The sequence below is a fragment of the Solanum tuberosum genome, unplaced genomic scaffold (assembly GCF_000226075.1).
Source record: "Solanum tuberosum cultivar DM 1-3 516 R44 unplaced genomic scaffold, SolTub_3.0 scf00188, whole genome shotgun sequence".
NCBI classification, from domain to species: Eukaryota; Viridiplantae; Streptophyta; class Magnoliopsida; order Solanales; family Solanaceae; genus Solanum; species Solanum tuberosum.
The window spans coordinates 508,391-530,212 of record NW_006239119.1 but is presented as its reverse complement, the minus strand read 5'-3'; the positions used below and the strand labels follow the sequence as shown (position 1 = coordinate 530,212).

At 35.2% G+C, this 21,822-nt stretch overlaps 1 protein-coding gene across 1 annotated transcript in view; it reads right to left on the bottom strand.

The window, feature by feature from the left end:
• Positions 1-21,217, bottom strand: part of LOC102582423 (delta-1-pyrroline-5-carboxylate synthase) — a 35,060-nt gene extending 13,843 nt beyond the window's left edge. The window contains exons 1-15 of the mRNA XM_006355200.2: positions 21,058-21,217; positions 20,724-20,795; positions 20,532-20,635; positions 19,605-19,707; positions 19,317-19,478; positions 18,429-18,706; positions 3,052-3,202; positions 2,808-2,972; positions 2,642-2,719; positions 2,184-2,273; positions 1,833-1,919; positions 1,635-1,721; positions 1,427-1,523; positions 1,219-1,322; positions 1,038-1,113 (exon numbers count right to left, since the gene is read on the bottom strand). Coding sequence (XP_006355262.1) covers positions 1,038-1,113; positions 1,219-1,322; positions 1,427-1,523; positions 1,635-1,721; positions 1,833-1,919; positions 2,184-2,273; positions 2,642-2,719; positions 2,808-2,972; positions 3,052-3,202; positions 18,429-18,706; positions 19,317-19,478; positions 19,605-19,707; positions 20,532-20,635; positions 20,724-20,795; positions 21,058-21,117 — 1,714 coding nt within the window. The 5' untranslated portion in view covers positions 21,118-21,217. The remainder of the gene's footprint in view (positions 1-1,037; positions 1,114-1,218; positions 1,323-1,426; positions 1,524-1,634; positions 1,722-1,832; positions 1,920-2,183; positions 2,274-2,641; positions 2,720-2,807; positions 2,973-3,051; positions 3,203-18,428; positions 18,707-19,316; positions 19,479-19,604; positions 19,708-20,531; positions 20,636-20,723; positions 20,796-21,057) is intronic.
• Between the last annotated feature and the right edge of the window lie 605 nt (positions 21,218-21,822).

Below are 21,822 nucleotides of genomic sequence, written 5' to 3'. Positions count from 1 at the left end.
CCACAAAGGTGGCATTCAAGCTCTTCTCAAAGACCTGTTGATCATGAAATTGTCTGATGGTCTTCATGATATCTACCTTGAGCATCTCCCAAAAGTTCTGATAAAAGCTCATAGGAAACCCGTCAGGGCCAGGGGCTTTGTCGCTTGCACACAATTTGAGTCCTTCTGCCACTTCTTCTTCCTCGAACTGTCTTTGTAACCAATCCTTCTCCTCCAAACTGATGCTTTCAATGCCTTGTAAGTTTAGACCAGGCCTCCAATTCTCAGTTTCTCTGTATAGTTTCTGATAGAAATTAGTAATCTCTGTTTTGATCTCATCAGTATCAGTCAACTCTCTGCCATTTACTTCCAATTTTTCAATTGAGTTTATTCTTTTGTGTGTTGTGGCCATCCCATGGAAGTACTTGGTGTTCTTCTCTCCATGTTTGAGCCATTGAATTCTTGACCTTTGTCTCCAAGCTATCTCCTCATTCCTGGAAGCTTCATCAAACTCCCTGGATAGATGAACTTTTTGGAGTTCATCATCAGTCAATATTCTCTGCTCTTGTATCTTTTCCAGACCAGCAATTTGATTGAGTATCTCTTCCTTCTTTTGTTTCCAGTTGACTCTGTTCTCATAGCCCCATTGTTTCAACTTCCCTTTCAGTAACTTCAGTTTGGAAGCTAGGATAAAAGAGGGGGTCCCATTTACTGAGAAGGAGCACCACCAATCCTTTACCTTCTCCCTGAAACCTTCTACTTGCATCCACCATTGTTCAAACTTGAAATAAGATTTCTTCAAGTTTAGCTCCCCGCAAGTTAGCATCACTGGATTGTGATCAGACTCTAGATCCGTTCCCCCAGATCTTAAAATTACATCTATGATTGTGAAATTAAGGAATGAACAGATGCAATAATCATGTTCAGTTTCTTTTGACAGTAGATTATGAAGGATCCATCTCTAGATCCACTCATTTCGGACACCAGCACCCAAATCTCAGAAACTTAGGTATTCATGTAGAAGCTCAATTATTGAAGGAGTTTGCAAAAAAAAATACCTTTTGTTTGAAGTTCCACACTCAGATCATTAAGACCTCCATTTTGTGCCAAATCCTTATGCACAAGAAGAGTTTCCTATAAGGGAAAGCAATGAAAAAAAATTCACAAAAACAGAAGACAACAATAAACTACTGAAGTTAAATACTGGACACTGCTTTACAAAAAGGTATAAGAAACTACCATCGCATTACAGGCTGCAGGATAATCGGTTTTTGCATCCACAATAATGCGCTTTGCCATATCCATGTCAGCAGACTTGTCAACATAAACATGGCAAATTCCATCTGGAAGCAAACAAAGTGACTTTCCCATCATCGGAACAGAATCCTTGATATCAAAGCAGAGAAAGCATGTACACGTAATTAACATTCAAGTAACACATAATTACCAGCATGGCCTAGAACAGGAATTTTTGTTGATGCCTTGATTTGAGAAACAAGTTTATTGCTACCTCTTGGGATAACAAGATCAATCACATCATCATGCTGCAATGCAGGAAAAAAACAAAGAACCAAAATCATGTGTAATGTAGGTCATGATTTCTTGAAAACGAAACAGAGATATAATATAAGTTTCCTAAGAAATTTGGCAGGCACCTTAAGCAATTCAGGGATCTCTTCTCTAGAAGTCACTAGTCCAATAAGCCTTTCACCTACACTTACAGGAATGGCTGAGATAATCACCTGACACACACAAAAAAAGAAAAGAGGAGAAGGTGACAAAGTTGTCATGAAATGAAGAGAATGTGAACCTCCAGTATAGAGGGTATGAGAACATAATACTATCAGTTAAACCTTGTGTAAGATGGCATTTGATCTTTTGGCCTCCTTTCCTCCTTTCAACAAGAGTCCATTCCCACTTCGGACTGCTAGAGAAGCTATCTAGTCATGCAAAAAAAATTGCAACGAGTTTGTGAACGGTAAAAGTATAATCCAAGGATGGGCACTTCAAGCATGCAGAGAATTCCATAAGTTAACATATAGTGACATGTCGGCCATCATTATCCCCACTACTAGTAACAAAAACGTGTTGAATAACTACTAAAAAGTGAACCCTACTAATTCATATTGGGAAGGGGGGAAAGTAAAAGGCATGCAGCAGAGTCTCTGTTAGTGGGAAACATCAACTTTGCCAGCATTGCATACCTGTACAAGTGCATCGGGTCGTGACTCAAAAATAATCAATAGAACGCCTAACGGAGCTGATGATTTCTCCAAGATGAATCCATCAGCAACCTGAACAAGATGACAACATTCCAGAGATCAAATCAACAACCCATTCTGAAATTAAAGGCTAATAATTGAACACTGATCAATGAAAGTTGTAAGTTACAAATCCACATCTCGATTTCTCCCAATCTTCCAGCAAGTCAGCCCGTTCATTACATGACTCAAGAAACTAAACAACCACAAAAATATATTTGGCTATACCATTCAGTGTAATTGTCACTGGACATAGTGATAGTATAATACCCACTAAAATCGTCTGATAGTGCAGAAGGTTTTCTACAAAGAGGTACTTCAAAAGATTCCTTCACAATCTGTTTGTTCCTCATGTCAGTAAAAACTACCTGTGCCACATATATTTGATCTGATTTACTCACCTCCGTTCTTTTTAAAGTGCGACCAAGGGGCTCATCCATCTTAGCAAGCACACGAACTGAGTTTGCAAGACTAGAAATCTATGAAAAAGGAGTATCAATTTCAGCAAGAGTATTAAAAAGGTACATGATCACTCAGACTAAGTTGCATAAGTGAGCAAGCTCTTACTTTTCCTGGCTTTAAAGCCAGCCGAGATATCAAAGACTTCTCATATCCGGCCTGTTGAGCAGCAACCACATCAGCTTCATTCTCAGCGAGGATTGCCTTTTCATTTGCTTCCAGTGCATCAGCTATATCCTGCAATATTTTACTCCTTTCTTGGGAAGACAGTGCCTGGAGGTGAACAAAAAATATATATTCACATCCATTGCAGCATACAAAATGTTATAGCCAGATGCCCCTCTAAATATACCTGAAGCCGTCTGGAACATTCCCTTGCAGCAACTGCCATCTCACGAGCATCAATCTCTCCAATTGAGGCCCATTTATTGGCATCACAATGAAAGAGGGTGCCGATACGTTCCCCATGCAGCACTTTAATGATGTTATCTGTCGCAAAGCCACTTTATTCCCATGAAAGTGCACAGTCAGAGAGACAGAGAGAATCAGTAGCAAGTTTAGGTAAAGTGAGCAAGAAACAATGAAAAATGAGCTTTCACACTGAATGTCTGAAGAACAATGCTTCACTGCATATAATATATTTGTAGTGATTTGCATTTGTTTTTCAGCCTTAATTTATTGCATTCCTTTTCAACCTAACCATTTACTGCCACCATCTTGTTCTGCTAACACCCCTTTTCTTTTTAAATAACAGTGGTGTGTTGGACCATCTTGCATGCACCTTGTGACTATTTAACTGAGTACTTACATCATCCCACCAATACATACTTAGGGTAAGGTAACTGTGTCCAGCTGGCCTCTGCGGGATTTCAGATCGTGGTCTCCTATGATTTTTAATCCAGTTTCATCAACTGAGTCACACCTTGGAAAGCTCTTCATTGAATAGTTATCCTCTCTAGCTAAGCTCCGTAACAGACATTTTCAACGGCAACTTCATTAAGACTGTTGTAGAATAATCTCTTTGAGAAGTTCATGCAACTAAAACTGTTGTAGTTGCTTAGCTTAAATTCGATTATAACATTTGGTTTCGATTAACTTCCTTTTAGCATGTTTCCAGAATTTATTTGCATTCACAAATGAGATAAACCTGAAAAACTTTTAACAACTCAACTATTTCTAACAAAGTTTTCAGGTTGCCTTCTGACAAAAATGAGAGTTCAAGCAAACAGATTTTAAGGAGCTAAATTGCAGATTTAAAGACAAGCCCTTTGTTCCAATTGCTAAAATTTTGGCCACTTTGGACTCGAAAGAATTTGGGCTCAATATGAATTTTCTGCAGAATTTTTAAGGTGCTGATTAGGCCTAAAACGTTTTCTAGGCACTCAATGCAGGGGCAGATCTATGTAGAAGGGTGGGGATGCCATGCCAGCGGAGGCCTAGGTTGAAATTATGTTTATATGTTTAGGAAATCATATATTTATTAGGCGTGCCACCTAGAGAAATGTGAAGAGGAGCCAGCGGCAAAGTTAAGTTTTACATCTTAACAGAGTTCAATTCCCATTTACCACACTTCCTAATCTTTTTTTATAGTATTCCAAGTTTAAGGAAAAGATTATTACCCGTGGAACCATAACACCTTTGACACCTAGATTTAAGTGGACCCCGCTCTCAGGCCTCAGCCCCTCTCATCTTTTTTCCTTTCTTTTAAATTTTCCCACTCTCCTATTTTCTGTTGTGGATCCTATTATTTGTAAATTATTTTTTCAAAAAATTGCATCTCTCTAGTCTGTATTTGTCTGTGTATTACAAAACCTTTTTTTTCTCCAATCTCTTTTTCATTTTTTGGTTTACAGTAACATACTAACACCTGACCTCACATATAAACATGTGCCACAAAATACAATGACCTCACATCATTAAGGTAGTGTGAGATATGAAATAATCTTTTTTGGAATTATGACTTAATTGTAAAAAATTTAAACTTAATTCTTTATTGTCGTTTTAAATTGATTGATTTCTTTTCTTTTTCCTTTTTATCAAGCATAAAATATTTTGGATTTGAATGAAGTTTGAAAATGTGACAGATCCTCCCAGAACTCTCTCATTTCTTGATTGTTCCGACAATTATTTTTTACAAATCTTTTTCGTACTTTTTTTTTGAAAAAAAAAAAAACTACTTCATTTTAGCCTCAACTGTTTACTTATTGGAGCTTCTTCCTAAGCCGATCTTGATTCCTATTTCATACTAACTGATTATTACTATGTATTAATTCCTCCTTGTGACACTCAAACGTAATGTCTAATCAATATGCTTGCTTAAACTTATTAACAACTTATGTAAGCACACAAATAAGATGCCTCCTAAACTAACAAATGATTGTTTAATTTATCACAAAAAGTGTGATATATTCATGAATATAAGTAATTATGCATCATAGAGTGTTTCCAAAATATGACTTCGTCGAGTACATTTATAAATAAATTATATGTATTAATGATATTAGTAATATTGTTGAAATTTTTTGTTGTACACCAAGTTGTAATTATTTCATTTTTTCATTTTATCAAGTTACCTATATAAATCGAAAAGACGAATAACCCAAACTGAAGCCCAACAACATACTTAGTGTAATCTCAGAAAGTGGGGTCCGGGGAGGATAGAGTGTAAGCAAACCTTACCCCTACCTTGGAGTTAGAGAGATTGTTCATGATAGACCCTCAGCTCAAGGGAAACACAGTCCAAAGAAGAACGGGAAAAGAAAAAATGGAAATGAAGAAGTCATGGAAAAATACTACTGACAACATGGAAAATCATCCAGAACAGTAATCACATCAAATATTTACCCTACTTGGATTGTGTAAATAGCAACATGTCTATGTTCCAAACAATGCGACACCCAAAACCTCCAAATCATGAATCCGCCTATGACTCAATGAAAAAATGGCCATGTCTGGCCAAATTTTTAAAATCTGATTTATTAACAAGTTCAACCCAAGGGATCTTTATGGATACGCAATGTATGTCAAAACAAATTTGGGGTTTGGCCCAAGTCAACTGCTTTCAAAAGGACATATTTCTCAAATCACTCTTAGCCCATTTCAGATCTCAAAGGAAAAGTATTCAAACAGACTTTAAGGCCCAAATGTTGGCAAGTTATTTGCCAAAGACCAAACACGGTATATGTTTTGCAAATTATTTATAGGATACAAATTTATTTTATTACCTTCTACTAATTTCTCTTGGTATCTTCAATTACCACGTGTATGTATTGTATATATATACCTCTTAAGTTTATAAAACTAAATTACTTTGTAGCCCTTAGTTTTAGCGTATGTGCGTTGCACGTGTATCGCGTCAACAAACAAAAAATATGTACAAAAAGATATATTTTTATAAAATAATTGTTGAAGTTAAAATAAATACAGATATTTATTTAACAACATCATATCCAATGTAATGTATGTCTTTATGGATGTTATTTGATTTTCAAATCAATCCCCCACAAAGTGGGATTTGGGGAGGTAGAATGTATGCAGACATTACCTCTGCCTTAGGGTAGAAAAGCAAATATTTATTTAGATAATAAAAAATGAATATTATTTCATTAACACGGTAACTAAAATATGTTTTTAATTACTGCAGTAGTTTTTAGCAAAATAAGTTGTTTAGTTTAAGATAACTTTTGAATTTTAGTTAAATTGTTTGAGTAGTTGCGATATTTTAGGTTGTTTTAAATTTCAACACTATGCAGATTATGTGTTCTATGTTGGCTATTTTAAGCCCCTCAATGCTTAATAAAATTATTGAAAATCATTTCAATCCCATTTTTAACCCCTTTGTGTTGCCCCATCTTTTAAAACAAAAACAACAAAAGTATTTCTAGTTATCATGTATGAAGTGAATAGATAACTTTCTACCAAACTTTAATTTATGAAGAAATGATTTCCATTTCCCAAGAGAATAAAAAAATCTTTTTTAAAATTAAATGGGAGAACAAAAAATTTAGGTCTTAGTTTGTCAAGATCTAAGATAATTATTTTATGTAAAACAATAAAATTAAGCTATTTTTCATAAAAGTTAGTCAAGTAAGGAAAGAATTTATGCCTTCAAACCTCTATATAAAAATCATCCTGTACAATAATATTTCACTGTAGTCATAAATTTTATTTGTAAACTATTCTTTTTTATGTTATGCTATATTATATGTTCTCTATAACAGCATTCTGCTATATCAATCAAAAAATATTCGGGCAAACGATATTGTTATAGAGAGATTTAACTATATAAAATAATCTTAATTGATTTTAAAATTCTAAATGTTAGAACTTTCTACAAAATTCAAATGAAAAAGGATAACATGCAAAGTTTTAGTTGATTTCAAAGTTCTAAACATCAAGAAAATAGTTAAATAATAATTTGTCCAAGGTGAAATCTATTTTTAAAAGGTAAAAAAGTCAATAAACATCTACTCTGGGGTACAAAATTAAAAAATCCACATAAATTTTATAAAAATATGGCTGAATATTATAATAAAAATTTTAAAATATAAGTTCGTGAAAATAAAGAATGTTAAATCATATTAACCTGACTCAATAATAGAAGGAACCCCTATCATATAAAAGTACTTGAATGTCTTACTGTAATATTAAAATAAGTGCATGTATTAGCTTTAGTAGCCTAAATAGGCTTCTACTCACATTACTCGCTAGAGTACTTTTAGTTAGTGTATGATCTTCACACTTCTTAATTTGAGGAAATAAGTTTTATCACGATAATTCAATGATCTATTCTGATAAACGATAATTCAATGGTTTATATATAAATAATTCAATGATTTATTTTGATAAACGATAATTCAATGGTTTATAAATAATTCAATGATTTATAAATAAAACAAATTTTAAAAAATGATTTTTTTTTTAGTATTACAAGGTTTGAAAATAAAGACATTAATCCCATAGCTCCTAAAAAATGGTTAACGACAACATACATGTTATGAGATATGTTGTTTTATTTTTCTTTAGATATAATTTGCCAAGAGCAAGTAACTAAAATTTTTGTTCTTTAGATGTACTCTAAAAACTTGACCTTTTCCAAGTGTCCTCAATGACTTGATCATGTGTACATTGACATGAAATATTGTAAATGATACAACCTAAGGACATTTTGATAAATTATACATTGTTAATTTATGTGTCAAAGTTTTCTTTCCTTCTTAAATTCATACTTATTTAATTAAATCTAAATAAATGAAATAACTAAGAATTTACTTTATTTTTTCTCCTTTTGTTTCTTCTTATCTGTCTTTCGTAAGTTAATTTCTTCTTGCGGCAGCCGGTATCCATCTTTTTTTTCTTTTTCAATTTATATTAGTGTTCAATCTAAAAATAAAATAAAATATAATAAAATAGAACTATTTATGGATCAGCTTGGCAGATAGAATTCTATGTTGCGCATTAATTAATATTTCTTATATACTCCCTCCGTTTACTTTTATTTGTCCACTTTGGACTTTGCCTACCCCCTATAAAACAATATTTGATATGAGTATTTTACCATTATACCCATATTAATTGATGTTTAGTATTAGACCTTGGAAAATGATTTAGGAAATAAGTAATTAATGGTAAGGAAAAACATGGAAACAAAGAATTGTATTTCTTGATATGTTAAAAGTGACAAGTGAAACTGAAAATCTATTTTTGAAATAGTGGACAAGTAAAAGTAAACGGAGGGAGTAGTAAGTGATTACCAAAAGTTACTTACCATAGTGATGATTGGTTATAGCTCACAAAAATCTTCTTTTTCTTTTTATATATATACTAAACAAACATTAACTATAAATTGGGTATATTTATAGCTCTTTGCGTCCGGAGATTTGGCCCGATTCTCTCTTTACCTTCATTTTTGTCTTACTAGCTTTTTGGCATCTGATGTACTAGACTAGGCATTTTACCTTGTAATAGAAAGCTCTTGTGCACGTGACTCTGAGTCTGGGATGATTACTGTTCATTGATTTAATTATGAAAGATTCAGGGATTTAGATTATTGTGTTGTTATTTAAAATTACTTCCGCATTTACTTTATGTTTTCTGTCTTGACGAAGGATTGACTTACCTACCAGGAGAGTTAGGATAGGTGCCCTCACGACCCAAATTTTTGGGTTGTGACACTAGTACTTTCGTCCACGATGTCAGGAGGGAATATTTTTACATGTTTTGGCCTAAAGTTTGCCAAGCTTTGAGGAACATTGAAAAAAGCTATGTAAAACTGGATTATCTTTTTTAGAGGTTTGGCCGCCGAGAAAGTACCACATGAATCGAGGTGATTTCGAGGGCAAAAAGAGAAATGGGAGACGATTTGCCCCTATGGCCTTCTCAGTCACCCTTCTATCTTTTCAAAGAGACGAGGGGATACATCAACATCATGCAAATGATCCTTGACATGTTCGCAGAAAATGAGAAGGTAACGCATGTCCCAATGCTCCTAGCAGAGAAACATTCGCAACTTTCTTTGGCATAACTTCTTTGAAGACTACAACCTATAGCTACAAATATGGGTCGCAGAGCATTTCTTCAGAAGAGAACCAATCATTGACTACTTTGCAGGAATCTGCAATATGTTCTGGCGCCACAAGTAGAGGATGAGGCACTAGGACACACCATTTGGACACAAAGAATGTTGTCGTGGCACCATTAGAGGACAGCTAAGACAGTGAGGTGCATGTGGCAAGAATCAAAGAGTTCCAAGAAGAGTGGTTAGGCTTGATCACGGTAGACATGGGACAAAATGAGTAATATACTAGTTGAAGGAAATCTCATTGCGTGGCCAAGCCTAGAAGGACTCCTAGACATGGAGATGTTAAAATGGTGACAAAGGTCATGCGGCCAAATACAGCCACATATGTTTCTCACTACTTCCATGTACCGACATGTAGTCCCAGGTTTAGTCAATGAGATAATACCTCAAATAGATAAGGAGGACCACATGGAAGAAAACCCAGAGGAGGAACTACTGGAGTATGACCCAGAAGAATACTATCCGGAGAACATCCGGGGAGATCGAGATTACGATGATTGTCCGACCTGGCTTTAGGATTTTCACCCATTTTTGTTCTTGCATTCCCTAACAGTGACCTTGTTGCCCACTTCTTTGTTGTTTATTGCAAGGGTATGCCTCGTGGCAACTATCTTTGTACTTTCGTCGGAGCCATTTAAGGCCTTGTTAAGCCTTATTTCTTTTGTTGTAACATAAGGCCACTCCCTATTAATGAAAGCTTAAATTTGTTCTAAATCTGAATTGTGTTGAAACTTGGATCAATCTATTATCACTATCTAAAGCATAGGCCTACCTCTGGCAAAACGAAGTCTTGTGCATATTAGGATGCGCTTTGTTCAACATTATTGTTTGTGTCAATTTGATGCTTTATTTAACAAAATATGCCTACTTTATTCTTTCTAAAAGCTTTTAGACTAACTTTTATCTTTTGTTTTCTTTTCAATTGGTTTACCTTTCGTATTTCTCCCCCACCAGAGGTTGAAGTGTGATGATCATCAAATGGGACGAATCACCCAACAATTTAAGATCCAAAAGAAGAATGAATAGCTCCGATGATATTGACCCAACAACGAATATTCTAATATAGACAGAAGTGTTAGCATGATTGGACAGATTCTTTATATTTGTACATATTTATGTTATAACTCTAAATATTTGTGTAATGATGATAGGAGATAGCATAGATTAATGTATGTGTAATCTTTATTTTCTCTATATAATGGAAAGACTCTCTCACTTTGAGAGGCATTCAGCTGAAAATTGACATGGTATTAGAGCCTTTTTCAGTGCTTTGATTCTTAGTGTCTTTCATCTGTGGTTTCTTTCAGATTTTTTTTTTGAAAGTTTTGGTTCTGCTTAATGTTTTTTAGTCAACAGGATAGATTCTAAATATTTGTACATATCTATGCTATAACTCTACATATGTATAATGATGATAGGAGATAGCATAGATTAATGTAGCATATTTTTAGAGATATTACAATTAGGAATAGCATATATTTAGGAATATATAGCAGATTTTTAGGCATGTAAATCAGAATTCTTTCTATTTAATGGAAGAACTCTCATTTGAGAGGGATTCATTCAGCAAAACTGACATGGTATTAGAGCCTTTTTCAGTGCTTTGATTTTTAGTGTCTTTCATCTGTGGTTCCCTTTAGAATTTTTTTTTGGAAGTTTTGGTTCTGCTTACTGCTTTTTAGTCAACAGTTAGTCCTAAGTATCTTGGAATTTTGGGCATCTAGGAATCTTAGTCTTGGTCATTCTGGTTATTTTGCATCATTGCATTTCTATCTTCCTTATCTTGACTAATATGGCGTCATATCAGTTTGAGTCCTTCCATGTTCGTTTCACAGGAAAAAATTACTTTGCCTGGGAATTTCAATTCCAACTATTTGTCACCGGAAAAGAATTATGGGGACATATAGATGGAAGCGATCCTACTCCTACCAATCCTACAAAGCTCGGTCAATGGAAGGTTAAAGATGCTCGGGTGATGACATGGATTTTAGGATCAATTGACCCTCTTATTGTTCTTAATCTCAGGCCATACAAGATAGCAAAGGCCATATGGGATTATTTACAAAAGGTTTACAACCAAGACCATAGCGCAAGGCGCTTTCAGTTGGAGCATGAAATTGATATGTATTCTCAAGGAGGTCTCTCTGTTCAAGATTATTTCTCTGGATTTCAGAACTTATGGGCTGAATTTACCGACATCATTTATGCTAAAATACCTTCTGAATCTCTCTCCATCATTCAAGGAGTTCATGAACAAAGCAAGCGAGATCAATTTTTGATGAAATTACGATCTGATTTTGAAAGTGTTCGCTCCAACTTGATGAACTGTGATCCATCTCCCTCGTGGATGTCTGTTTTAGGGAATTACTTCGTGAAGAGCAGCGTCCCTTCACACAAAATGCTTTTCATCAAGGAAATGTTGTCATTGTTGCATTTGCAGCTCAAGGGAAAGGAAAGGGCATGGATATGGCTAGAACTCAATGCTACAGTTGCAAGAAATATGGTCATATTACTAGCAATTGTGGCAAGAAGTTATGTAATTACTGTAAACAACAAGGAAACATTATCAAAGAGTGTTCCACACGTCCTCAAAACCGTAGGGCAAATGCTTTTCAAGTTGGGACAAATGGTTCCACTACAGATAACTCATCTTCAGTAGGACAAGTTCTTACTCCTGAAATGGTACAACAAATGATCTCGTCAGCATTTTCAGCTTTGGGGCTGCAAGGTAATGAGGTAATATCTAAATTTTGGCTTGTTGATTCTAGCGCTTCCAATCATATGACCAACTCAACTAATATACTCAAAAACATCCGTGAGTATAATGGTCCAACACAAATTCAGGTTGCCAATGGTAGTAATTTACCCATTACCAAGGTTGGGGATAGTATTGAAACTTTCAAGAATGTTTTTATATCACCAAAGCTCTCCACTAGTCTTATTTCAGTTGGCCAATTGGTAGATAACAATTGTGATGTGAATTTTTCTCGTAATGGTTGCCTTGTGCAGGATTAAGTGTCGGGGACGATAATCGCGAACGGGCCTAAAGTTGGAAGATTGTTTCCTATACACTTTTCTATTCATCGTGTTCTAGGTTTTGCTTCTACCACTACTAAGAATGAGGTTTGGCATAAACGTCTAGGACATCCAAATTCTATTGTGTTGTCTCATTTGTCCAATTCTAGTTTATTGGGAAATAAAAATCAATTTTCAGCTGCTTCCTTTGATTGTTCTACTTGTAAATTAGGCAAAAGTAAAACTCTTCATTTTCCTAATTTTGGTAGTCGTCTTGCAAAGTGTTTTGATGTCATTCATAGTGATGTTTGGGGCATTTCACCAGTTATTTCTCATACTTATTTCAAGTATTTTGTGACATTTATAGATGACTATAGTCGGTTTACATGGGTGTATTTTCTTCGATCTAAATTTGAAGTGTTTTTCATATTCAAGAAATTTTTGGCTTACGTTGAGACTCAATTTTCCACATGCATCAAAATATTAAGATCTGATTCTGGTGGAAAATATGTCTCATGAATTCAATAATTTCTTGCTTGAGAAAGGAATTGTATCACAACGCTCTTGCCCATATACGCCACAGCAAAATGGGGTTGTTGAGCGTAAAAATCGTCATTTTTTAGATGTCACTCATACTTTATTGATTGAGTCCTCTGTTCCATCTAAATATTGGGTTGAAGCTTTGTCTACTGCTGTCTATTTGATTAATAGACTTCCATCTAAAGTGTTAAATCTTGAGTCTCCATATTATCGTCTTTTTCTACAAGCATCCTAGCTATCATAGTTTTCATACGTTTGGTTGTGTTTGTTTTGTGCACCTGCCTCCTTCTCAACGCAATAAACTCTTTGTTCAGTCTATTAAATGTGCTTTTATGGGCTATAGTACTTCGCAGAAAGGTTTTATTTGTTATGATCCAAGTTCTAACAAATTTCATGTTTCTAGAAATGTTATTTTCTTGGAGAATCAGTATTTCTTTCCTACTCATGTTGAGTCATATTCTGTCTCTCCTCTTCTTCCTACTTTTGAGGATTTGTCATTGTCTTCTAAGCGGTTCAAACCAGGATTTGTGTATGAACGACGTCGGCCAACTTTACCCATCCCGAAATAGATCCGCCACCTGAGACTGCTCCACAACCAGAATCTGAGATTTCTTCAAGGTCTGCTCCTCTTGAGCCTCCTCGGCGATCTACTAGAGTGTCTCAAACTCCTAAACGGTATGGTTTTTCTTCTACTTTATCCACCATCTCTATTCCAACAGGTTACTCACAAGCCTCCAAGCTTGAATGTTGGCAAAAGGCAATGGAGGAGGAATTTTTGGCTCTTAAAGAAAATAACACATGGGACGTTGTTCCTTGTCCTCCAAATATCCGTCCAATTGGATGTAAATGGGTTTATTCAATTAAACTTCATTCTGATGGAACTCTTGATCGGTACAAAGCTCGATTGGTGGTCCTTGGCAACAAAGAGGAGTATGGTGTAAACTATGAGGAGACTTTTGCACCTGTAGCAAAAATGAATACGGTGCGAATTATTATTGTCATTGTTGCATCACAAAATTGGCTTCTTCATCATGACTATTTCCAATTATTAGCTTCTTCCTAGTTATTTCAAATTGTGAGATGTTACAGTTTTGTTCTCATCACCTACATCAGATGTATGCAAGTTGAAGCGGTCTTTATATGGATTAAAACAAGCTCCAAGAGCTTGGTTTGACAAGTTTCGATCTACTTTGCTTCAATTCTCTTTTGAACAGAGCAAATATGATTCGTCTTTGTTTCTTCGAAAAACATCTGCTGGTTGTGTTCTTCTTTTGGTGTATGTCGATGACATTATTATCACAGGAACTGATTCTTCACTAATCACTAGCCTCCAGCAGCAGCTTAAGGATTCTTTTCATATGAAAGATCTTGGTATTCTTACTTACTTTTTGGGGTTAGAAGTTCATTATAATTCTTTAGATGTGTTCTTGAACCAACACAAATATACTCAGGATTTGATTGCTTTGGCTGGTCTTCAAGAATCTTCCTCTGTAAATACTCCATTGGAATTGAATGTAAAGTACTGTCGTGCGGAAGGAGATCTTCTTCCTGATCCAACTTTGTATCGGCAATTAGTTGGGAGCCTAAATTATCTTACTATTACTCGGCCTGATATCTCTTTTGCAGTTCAACAAGTGAGTCAATTTATGCAAGCTCCACCCATCTACATTTGGTGGATGTCCGTCGCATCATTCGATATCTCTTGGGAACATCTACTCGTGGATTATTCTTTCCTAATGGTTCTGATATTCAGCTTAATGCATTTAGTGATTCTGATTGAGCTGGATGTCCTGATACTCGTCGCTCTGTCACGGGTTGGTGCATGTTTCTTGGAGATTCCTTGATATCTTGGAAGAGCAAGAAGCAAGACCGTGTATCAAAATCTTCCACTGAATCTGAATATCGAGCAATGTCTACTGCTTGCACTGAGATTGTTTGGCTTCGTAGGTTACTTGCAGAAATTGGATTTCCTCAATCTAATCCCACTCCTCTCCATGCTGACAACACAAGTGCTATTCAAATTGCTACTAATCCAGTTTATCACGAAAGGACCAAACACATTGAAGTGGACTGTCATTATATCAGAGAAGCTTCTCTATAGATAAGAGAGTCATTACTCTTCCACATGTATCCATTGATCTTCAAATAGCTGATGTGTTTACAAAGTCTATGGCACCACAACGTCATCAGTTTCTGGTAGGCAAATTGACGCTTTTTGATCCACCGGCATCAATTTGAGGGGGGATGTTAGCATGATTGGACATATTCTAAATATTTGTACATATCTATGTTATAACTCTAAATATTTGTGTAATGATGATAGGAGATAGCATAGATTAATGTAGCATATTTTCAGAGATATTACAATTAGGAATAGCATATATTTAGGGATATATAGCAGATTTTTATGCATGTAAATCAGAATTCTTTCTATTTAATGGAAGAACTCTCATTTGAGAGGATTCATTCAGCAAAACTGATAAGAAGTTCTCAATAGTTCGAAGGGAAGAACCAATACGCGGAACGACAAACAAACCGCTCACCTAAAGCAACTTCAGGAGATATTGAAAGGAGAACTACACCAAGTGAGGGACTTGACTAACCTCACCCATGAACACTTCACCAAACTTTCCCTGCATTGCATCATTGGAATTTGCAATTCCCGAACATTTCCCGTCGACACACCCATATGCAACTATCCCCACAAACACCTCCTAACACTACCAACCCTCTACCTCAAATTATACCCACCAAACCCTCCAATCTGCCTCCCCCCCTACTTTCTTAACAATACCTTAACAAACTCCACCAACTGGATCGGATAAGGTCCTCCAAAATTGGACCATTAGCTCGCCTCCGGTTCATCGAGCGTCTTTGGTAGTGTGGAGTTGTAATTTGTTTTGAAAAAAATAATATATATATATATATATATTGCATGAATCATGGAGGCATTATTTATGCATGTGCCTTTTTGTGAACTACCTCTATTTATAAGCACTCATGCTAAAATGAATGAAGCGGCATCCTTACTTTTCAATTATTATGCAAATTTCACTTTATTCACTATTCTATTTCTTTTACTATGCCTACTTCTCTTTATTCAACACTCAAATTAGTAAATATATTTGTCCTATGATTATGAGTAGTAATGAAATTGTTGAACCGAATATGGGCAATGAGCAAGACTACAAAGAGTATTGAGGAAAATATGATGCCTGAACACTTACCCCAAGAACGGGAACAACTTGAAAGTCAAAAAGAAAGAAAAAATTGGAAGAAACAAAAATGATCAACCTGGGGGACAAGAAGTCGGTGAAAGAAATCAGAATTATTATCTATTTGGAAATTGAGCAAAGGCAGGGGTTGGTGAACTTGCTCAAACAGTACATGAATATATTCGCCTAGACTTACAACGATATGCCTATTTGAGAACCAACGTTGTCTCACACAGACTGTTGATTGATCCGACTTCCCCACCGGTCAAACAAAAGCCAAGGAAGTTCAAAGCGGACTTGAGCCTGAAAATCAAGGAAGAAGGTACCAAACGGATAGAGACCAATGTCGTCAAAGTTACCAATTATGAACTACCTTTCATGGTTGGCCAACATTATATTGGTACCAAAGAAGAATGAAAAGATCAGGATGTGTTGACTACAAGGATCTCAACCAAGCTAGAACCAAAGATGATTTCTCTCTCCCAAGCATCCATATACTCATTAACAACAGTTTCAAACATGAGACGCAATCATTTGTTGACTGTTTTTTTGGGTACCATTAGATCCTGATGAATGAGGATGATGCCGAAAAAAAGAAACATTCACTACACCATGGGGAGTCTACTGCTAAATGCCTTTTGGTCTAAAGAATGTCAGCAACCTACATGAAGGTCGTGACCACTCTTTTTTCATGGCATGATCCATAAGGAGATAGAGATCTATGTGGATGATGTTATTATCAAGTCACGAGGGGGATCAAAGCATCTGACAGACCTACAAAAGTTCTTTGCAAGGCTGCAAAAATACAACCTAAAGTTTAATCCAACAAAGTGCACATTCAAAAAAAAATAGAGTGCGCATTTGGTATAAAAATAGTTGGGATCCATTGTAAGCTCCAAAAATCAAGGCAATTCAAGACTTGCCTCCCCTAAAGAGTAAGAAAGAGGTGATGAGTTTTCTCAGAGAACTCAACTATAATAGTCGATTCATAGCACAGCCGACGGCAATTTGTGAGCCCTTATTTAAGTTGTTGAAGAAGGAAGCAGTCACAGAGTGGACGGAAGAATGTCATAAAGCCTTTGGCAGAATTAAATATACTTGTCCAAGCAACTCGTCATGGTACCACCAGAGCCCATCATTGTTGTTGTACCTATCAGTCTTTTACGGTGTGTTTGGATATGTATTGGGACAACATGATGAGATGGAAAAAAAAAAAGGAACAAGTTATCTACTATCTGAGCAAGTAAGTTCACACTATATGAAGAAAGGTACATGATGTGAGGCCAAAAAGACATAAATATAGCCATCATTTGGCTCACATTTAGTACTTTTATTGGACTGGATGATGCAAAATGGATATAAAGCAGACACGAACAATTGATGCTCATTGATGAGAACGTTGCATGGTTAACTTTACCAAAATCGAATAACCAAGGCAATCAATGAGAAGATAAGGCCTAGACAATTCTCTCTGAGGGGCAATTGGTATTGAAACAGATACTCCCTAATCAAGATGAAGCAAAATGGAAGTTTGCACCAAATGGCCTCACATGGTTCATAGGGTAATTTTAGGAGCACTGGATCTGGCAGAAATGGATGGCCAAACAAGCACAAAGCTGATCAACTCAGATGCAATCAAGAAGTACTACATTTGAAGCCAATTCCCAAATAGGTTATCTCTTTTGATTGTAATGTTGCATCTTTCTATGTAATGAACTAAGTTTTGACCTGACATCCCATAGATAAAAAGGGAAGTGTTTGTTGAATGTTCATACTTCTGAAAGTTACCAGTTTCAAGGAAAAAAAAATGTTAATACTTCTCAAAATGCATTCAACACAACACGTGATTTGCAATGCAGAACTTAGTTTACCTAATATTCTTTCTTGTTTTTGCTTCTTTTTTATCTTATTTTTTACTTTTTCTTCTTTCTTGTGTGCCTATTTGTGCTTTCAGCAGATCAATATCATGTTTTATCATAGTACAATGACATGTTTTTCACTTTCAACTCCAGTAAAATACTTCAGATTCTTCTATCTCCCCTACTGTAAGCTATAAAATCAACTTGAATGCAGACTCAATGACAGCATTTTCCCTTTCAGCTCCAGTCAGATACCTCACATTTACTTGTGCATCCTCAACTGAGCTATAGATTCAACTTTGATTCAGACTCTTTTGCTGCACACCAACCCTAAATGCTTCTCTTTGGACAGTTACATTGTTTTATTGACAAGAAAAGGGTAAAGCACATAGACAAGAAGCATCACAAAAATTTATCAACTCGTTTAAGAAGACATCACTTAAATATTTTAAATGAACATGTGTACAACTGATGTACATAAAAATTAAAATTTAGAATTGCGTAAATACTAGTATTGTACCTGGTTATGACAACAGGAATGCCAGCATAAGCAGCATACATAGCAGCTTTTACTTTGGCAGTCATGCCTCCTCTTCCCACCCTGGACTTGTCTCCAAAAGTAATCACTCTCTCATGTGTCTCCTTAATATATGTGTGAATCAACTTTGAATCTGGATCACGGGGAGGACCACTGTAAAGACCCTCTACATCACTCAACAGAACTAGAAGATCAGCTTTTAATTCCAAAGCTAGAAGAGCTGCCAGACTGTCATTATCCCAAAATATTCCAGAAGAGTCCTACAAGGAGTGTTCATTATTACAATAGAACTATGAGCTGAAAGAATGATTTTAACTTAAAATAGTGGATCTAGAAAACTTGCTGTAACTCGAAATCATATTACAGCTTAAGACAACACCAGGATTCAACCAAACCAAACCTCATCAAAGCAAAGATGAAATTTGGCGCCAAAGTGGCAGGAACCAATTTTAAATGACGTACATAGCCACATGCACTATCTCAATCCATTCCCCTCCAAATCCCAGGAATCAACACTGAGAATAATTACAGAAAACTTATGAAGAGAAGCTTAAATCAGATAGTATACACGTATATGTCATATATATAAATACATATAATTTCATTATGCTTTGTAACAAATCATAATGAAGTTAATATATGAAAGAGATGCACGAACATTAGTAACAAAGCATAGTGAAGTTAATATTTGAAAGAGATGGTTGAACATTAGTTAGGGGATTTTTACGCCCAACGCATGGATTGATCTAGACACGTGTATGCAACTGGTCAGGCTCTACAGAAAGAAACATTGTGATCTATCTACTAATGGAGGAACTCTCATCAAAAGGAGCAAGAGGACAGCAACTACATAGTAAAAGAGAGACACACCTCATAAGGAGCTCTCCGCGTACTGATAGCGTCATTCTCATTGAATATAGGTATAACTTTTAGAGAAAGCAATGAATTTACTGTGTCATTGAGTTGTCTCCTAAAATCTGGATCTCTAAAGTCATTATCAGTTACCAGAAGCTGAGCTGATGTCACATCCAACTGTATAAAGATGGCACAAAGAATAAAAAGTCAGTAGACAATATTTACTGCCAAGGATGGTTTTGTGTATGATAAGCAGATAATGAGTTAGACCAAACAAAAAAGTTCCAAAAACTGTGTGTCAACCTGACTGAACAAAGAATCATACAGAGCCATGAGGCCATTCTGGCCCACAGCAGCACAAGCCTTGCCATCAAGCTCAGTTTGTGGCTTTTGAAGATCAAGAAAACTGCAAATATGATGACTTGCAAGTTAGTAGTAATTTGCAAGTACTGGAATTCAAATCCTATCATTTGGATCTTGTCAACAAGGATAATAGATAGAGTTTATTCCCCTTTTCAGTAATACACGATACACCAAATCAAAAAGTAATCTTATTGATTCTTGTTCAGTTAATGTCTTATTCATAAAGATGCACTTGTATAATTCATTACTTCACTATTAAGAGCATTAGTACAACTTACATAGATATGACAAACGAAATGAGTTACTGCCTGAGAACCAAATTCGATGACACTCTTTCCATTTAGAAATCCCAAAATGACTGACACTATAATATCTCTATACAAATTGCAAGAACTCAAATTCATTAAACTATTCCATACATAAAGTAAAATGGAATTGTATTGAAGCTCTACTTCTTTGGTGTAAACTACTTTGTGTAGAAGATGTAGATCAGATTGTAGATTTGATAGGAAGCTTGTAATTGCTCTCTTTTGGCGGTGGCCAGCATACCCTTAATGCTGATGAATACAATTTACCAATTTCAAAAAAAAAAAAAAATCATTAAACTATTCAAAGTTTAAACACTAATGTGGTGTTTTTCTATCAAACCAACTTTCTTATTACTTTAATATTTTCTTCTACCCTCACTAATATAATGTGTTAAATTAGTACCTTAACTCATGCATAATTCAATATCAACTGCAGCATGAAGTTTAGTTCCTAGTAATAAGTCAACTTATATTTAGCTGGAACTTGTTGATTAACAATTCTAATTGTAACCTATTTACAAGTAAATATATTCTTTGACAACAGGGACATAGTAGAAACCTGCTATTGAGCAACTTCCTATATCTAAGCCGCTGCCGACCAACACCTACAGCACCTGAAGTCACCAAAATAACTTCATACCCTTGTGAATTAAGCTCCTGAAGCTGTATGCAGCAAATCCACTAAGCTTTAGAACAATGCAATTGATACTAGCAAACAGTCTAACTACCAAAACAAATTTTAAAAATCCACCTGCTCACATAGCGCTCCTAATCTTCCAAGTGCTAATCTTCCATCAGCTCGAGTCACAACTGCAGTCCCAACCTTTAAAAATGAAATTTTGTCAGCGAAACGCCTACAAAAAAGGAACAAACAAAGCAATACACATTGTACAAGTAACTATCCAGCTATATATACATTAAGCACGGCCTGAAACTACGTCAAATTATAGTCATTGTATTTAGGTTGTTCAAGTGAGTAAATAAGTCAAATCCTTCTAGGGTAAACGATTATTTCCAATCTGAAAAAAAAAAGGGGGGCAAGGATTAAGCAATAAGGAAAAGAAATTGGAGGATAAAGTTGAGACCTTGACAATCACTCGTTTCACGTTCTTCACAAATGTTCGAGTGGAATCAACTGTCTCCATTTTTAGGGAAGACAAACGAAGGAGAGAAATGTAGGAGCAGAAATATGCAGTCAACTTCCTTCACCCACTTTTCTAGTCTAATATATCCGACTTTGAATTTGGGATTGTGGAGATGCTCACCACGTTTTACTGAATATCAGGGTCGTTTGGTACAAAGATTAATAATGCAAGGATTAGTAACGCAAGGATTAGTAATGCAGGGATTAGTAGTGTAGGAATTAGTAATACAGGGTTTATTTTTATCAAGTGTTTGATTCATTATTTCTCATCTCATCTTGTGTTTAGATTAAAACTCTATAAAACAGTTTTTTCCCATTATACCCTTGAAATTTTATGCAATTGAGTCAAAGTAGATAATTACCTGACAATATTATTTTTTATGGTCTTCTAACTAGCTATGAGAAAAACAATTTTGTTGTCATGTTTGCTATTTTTTCACTTGAATTATTTGAGGATAAATAATTGTCATCCTAATAAATTGATCACCCACAAAATGTCAATTTTCAATTTTTATTTTTTAAAAAGGATAAATCATCTACTTTGAAATAAAAAAGACGATGAATAATGGTAAAATTGAATAAACCATCTACATTTACATATAAAAATTGCAAGTTGTAGTTTTAATATGTATGTAATTTTTTAAATTATTCAAAATACAAATAACTAAAAATGCATACAAATATATATATATATATATATATATAT